The sequence below is a fragment of the Trichechus manatus genome, unplaced genomic scaffold (assembly GCF_000243295.1).
Source record: "Trichechus manatus latirostris isolate Lorelei unplaced genomic scaffold, TriManLat1.0 scaffold00175, whole genome shotgun sequence".
In the NCBI taxonomy this organism is placed as follows: Eukaryota; Metazoa; Chordata; class Mammalia; order Sirenia; family Trichechidae; genus Trichechus; species Trichechus manatus.
Window position 1 is genome coordinate 4,544,358 of NW_004444111.1, and position 4,823 is coordinate 4,549,180.

At 35.1% G+C, this 4,823-nt stretch overlaps 1 protein-coding gene across 1 annotated transcript in view; it reads left to right on the top strand.

Moving 5' to 3' along the window:
- LOC101352823 (desmocollin-3) overlaps positions 1-4,823 on the top strand; it is a 39,362-nt gene that overhangs the window by 27,939 nt on the left and 6,600 nt on the right. Inside the window, 2 exon segments of the mRNA XM_004391211.2 lie at positions 1,128-1,349; positions 3,476-3,597. Of these exon segments, the coding sequence (XP_004391268.1) occupies positions 1,128-1,349; positions 3,476-3,597 (344 nt within the window).

Sequence of the window (4,823 nt, forward strand, 5' to 3'; positions counted from 1 at the left end):
GGCTTCATAGAATGAATTTGGAAGTGTTGCTTCCTTTTCTATGCTCTGAAATAGCTTGAGTAGAACTGGTACCAGCTCTTCTGTGAATGTTTTGTAGAATTCTCCAGTGAAGGGTTATGGCTATTTTTATTAGTTTTAGCTGTAACTGTGCATTTAAACAAGGCTTGTTAGAAATTACAGATGACTTTCAGAATGTGCATTATGCTACTTTTTCATTTCACTTAATTCATTGCAAAAACTGCAGATGGATGTATTTGCCATTGAAAGTCTATGGAGCTTTTGGTCAGTTGAGAATAAAGCCAATGAAATAAGATATCAAGACTATTGGGGAAAAAAGCTCAGCTGACAAAAATGTATTGTTATGATATAGATATGTCTGTTGTTGCATAAGCCTTATAATTAGCTGACATAAATTAGCTTTCTAATGTTGTGATTGCTTCCAGAGGTAAGGCATTAATTATAAAAGGTCTGTTGTGCTTTGAAAAATTACATCATCCCTAAGGATAATGGGCAGGTATTGGAAAGTGAGTGGATGGGAATCTGAACTTAAGACATCCTTTGTATGTGCCTGTAGGTGTTAATTCTTTATGAGTATCATAAACTGATACTGTAGCAAAGTGCTTGCAGTATATGCTAAAAGCCAATCTAGCATCATTAGTTTGTATTGCTATGGGAACATTGAATGTTGTTGAAATGCCACTGGGTCACTTCAGTGCCACATTATTTCTTTAAGCCTTTCTTCTAAAGATGTATAACGAATGTAACATGTATAAGATAATATTAGTGCTTGAAAAGATTGAAGGTAGTTCTCTATTTATATTCATTTCCATATTGCAGGCAGTACCTTGAGAATCCTACCTTTAAAAACAGGTGTGATGAAACAAATACTAAAAAAAAAACAAAACAAACCCGTTGCTGTCAAGTTGATTCCGACTCATAGTGACCCTTTAGGACAGAGCAGAACTGCTCCATAGGGTTTCCAAAGAGTGCCTGGTGGATTCGAACTGCCAACCTTTTGGTTAGCAGCCAAACTCCTAACCGCTTCACCACCAGGGTTTCCACAAATACCAAGGGAGGACTAAATGATCATTAAAAATTAAATTACTATTATTATTATTTTTTTTCAGATACAGCTGCCCGTCTTTCGTATCGGAATAATGCTTACTTTCAAGAATATGATGTTCCTGTTACTGTAAAAGACAGAGCAGGTCAATCTGCCACAAAAACCTTGAGAATTAATCTATGTGATTGTGTTCATCCAAGTCAATGTAAAGCAGCTTCCAGGAGTGGAGTAGTGCTTGGAGAATGGGCGATCCTGGCAATATTACTGGGGGTAGCATTGTTATCTTGTAAGTCCTTTTATTTACTTGAAGTTAAAATGCCGAATAAAAGATCCGAGAGCTGGAAAGATCTTTAAAAAGTAACCTTGTCCAATCATCCACCAGGTTTGAATCCCCTTTACAAATTTCTTTTGTATTATTATCTAAATTCTGATGGAATATTTTCTGAAAGGGAAATAGATCCTTCTTGAGATAAAATATTTCGTCCTTGGACAGAACTGTTGAAGATTCCTTAGACTGAACCACATCGATCATTGTATGGCTTTAATTTCTTGGTCCTCGTGTTACTGCTTTTAGGGCTAAGCAGAACAATCTAAAACGTCTTTCATATGAAAGTCCTCTAAAAACCACTTCCATTTCGTGCTTTCTCCTCACCATTGAGCCACAGACTTATTTATGGAAGCTGTTCAGATTGCAGTAATATCCCTTCTTAGGTATATCCTGTCTATTCTGAGTTCTGTTAACCTCCAATTATGTAGTTCCCAATGTTACCACATTTTTTATTCTTTTCATTTCCGTCGAATCCTCCAGGCTAGTTTAACTGTTTTTCATTTGCTTTCTGATAAGAGTAGTAGTTAAAAGCCTAGACTCTGGAGCCAGGTCTTTTGGGTTTGCACCCCAGCTCCAACACTTGTAAGCCATTTAACCTTGGGCTTCAGCTTCTTTATCGGTAAAAGGGGATACTTAGAGTAACCTACTTCATGGTGTAGCACTGAAGCTGAAATGAGTTAGTGCATGTGAAGGGCTTAGAATCGTTCATGGTAAGTTTCCAATAAATGTTTGTTATTATTCATCAACTCAACAAAATAAATGCATATTGAATACTTTCAGTGCCAGAAACTATTCTAGGTGTTTGGGATTCATCAGTGAACACAGCAGACAAAAACAAACAACTCTGACTTTGTCACAGTAAACTAATAAGTTAAGCGCTATGAAGGGAAAAAAATCAAGCACAATAAATAGCATCAGTAGTGCTGTAGGGTGGGGGATTGGTGGTGGTGATTACAACTTTCAATTTTATATATGTTAGGCCTAACTGAGAAGGTGGTGGTTGATTTTTGGAAGAGAAGAGAGAGTCAGACATGTGGAATACCTGAAGGAAGAGCTTGCAGTTGGAAGGGACAGTCAGTGCAAAGACCCTAAGATTGCAGTATGCCTGGATAAATCAAGGAATGGCAGTAAGACCAGTGTGACCAGAGGGAAGTGGATGAGGGCGAGGGGATTAGGAAACTGAACCATAAAGATAAGAAGGGGCCACAGAGAGCAGGCAGATATTGGCACATATTTTCTGTAAAGGATAAGATATAGGTATTTTAAGCTTAGCAGGCCAAGCAGACTCGGTTGTAACTAATCGAATCTGCCGTTTAGGGAAAAAACATTCTTAGAAAATATGTAAATGGTGAATGTAGCTGTGTTTCAATAAAACTTTATTTAAGGACACTGAAATTGGAATCTCATATAATTTTCATATGGAAATATTCTTATTCTTTTGAATTATTTTAGTCATTTAAAAATGTAAAAAAATTCTTAGCTCACAGGACATACAGAAACAAGTGAAGGGCTGGATTTGGGTCTGTAGTTTGCTGATCCCTGGAGTAGGGTCTTGTAGGCCATTGAGAAGAATTGTTGTTAGTGTTATTATCATATAGTTTCAATCTCCCACAATCTTGATATGGAATTAAAATTCTAAATGGACAGGATACAAACTGGTTCAATTACGATAGCTGAAGGTGAATTTATTCTGAGGAAAAGTCCGTTTTGTCATATTTTCATATAGGCAAGCCATCATTTTGGGAGTCAGTAAATCTTGTTAAAGTCTTTTTCTTAAACGTCTTTTTTAGATTTTGTTTTGCTTTGTCTTTTACATACTGTTTAACTCATAATTCTAAATCCTTTAACATGATGGGCAAAATTCAAACTCTCAGAGACAGAAGCTAAACATACATATGATTACTTCAAATTTTAAAATCTAAGCTAAATCATGACCTCCTAATTTAGAAAGGCCAAGGTGATTCATGGGACAACATGCTTATTAGCTTTATATTCCTCCTGTGACCTTTAATTCATAAGAAATAAAAGATAGTTATTTTATTCTATGTATATTAAACTTTTTTTTTTTTTTTAATTAAACGCAGGTGTATTGCTAACTTTAGTATGTGGAGCTGTTGGTATCAGAAGAGGAAAGCGTTTTCCTGAAGATTTAACTAAACAAAACTTAATTATATCAAACACAGAAGCACCTGGATATGATAGGGTGGTAAGTATTGTATTTTTAAGTGATTATTGGTCTGTGAGTAGGCGCCGTAGTTTCTTTAGTTCATCCTCATGAAATTATTTTGAAATCTAGGAGTTAATTTATATTTTAATTGGGTTAGATTTTGCAGGCGTAAGTGTTTTTGTCTGCCAATATTCAAATATTTATATAGTGGCATTTATTAAATTTCTTAAACCACATTTATTGTTTTGGTTATCTTCTTCCCACTTTATTGTTATGACTTCATAGTTGCCCTTTGAAGTTGTTAATTTTTTATAATAATAATATTTATTATTAATCTTGACTCCTGTCTATGATATTTCTAGATATCATTTGTTTATGTAACTCTTTGTCATATTTATAATACAAAAAAAAATTTGCTAAAAGTTCTCTAGTTAAGGTAGGAAAACATCAAAGAGATACACGTAAAAAAAGAAGGGATTGGAATAAATGAGATTACTGCCACTCTCTTTCCTTATAGATTTCTTCATGAGCTCTTACGTGCTCCATGCTGCTTGTTTTGTAGGAAGTACATAAAAAAGTATTTGCAAGGCATGTTCTCCTCTCAAACAGATTTCATTTTATATTTGGGAAATAGATTCTTTCATGGAAATAGATTCTTTTATCCTTTATGGAAAAGATAAAAAGGAAAATAATGGTAAACCATTACCACCAATACGATAGAGTACTGTGGAATTACAAAGATGTTCATGTCATCTGGATCAAGCAGCAAGGCCTGGTGAAAGAGGTGCAGCTTACTCTGTAACTTAAAGAATAGGAACGGTTTGAAAGTGAAGAAATGGTGGGAATGGTTAAAGAGAAGGAAAATATGGGAAAGAGGATGACAAAGCTTAGGGTTTATTCAACAAATAGTAAATAAACTGGGTTGGAGTGGAGGAAATCACATATTGGAATAGACTTGAAACTTAAGTTAGATGTTGAGGGGAGAGGACATAGGAGAGGTGTGGTAGGTGAAAGATTCATATACTACACTAAGGATTTTGGATTTATTTACTTGGTAAGGGAGAGCAAGTCAAGGCTTTTCTCCAGGAGAGTGACACAATGTGAGCAGCGTGAGGCTGAGTCAGTAGGATGATCAACCAGAATAGGAAGGCATTAGGGATGGAGAAAATGTTGGATTAGGATCTTTTGATAGTTTAAACATAAAATAACTCTATTAGAATGATGGTAACTGGAATATTAAAATAAGGATAAGACATTTTAAGGGT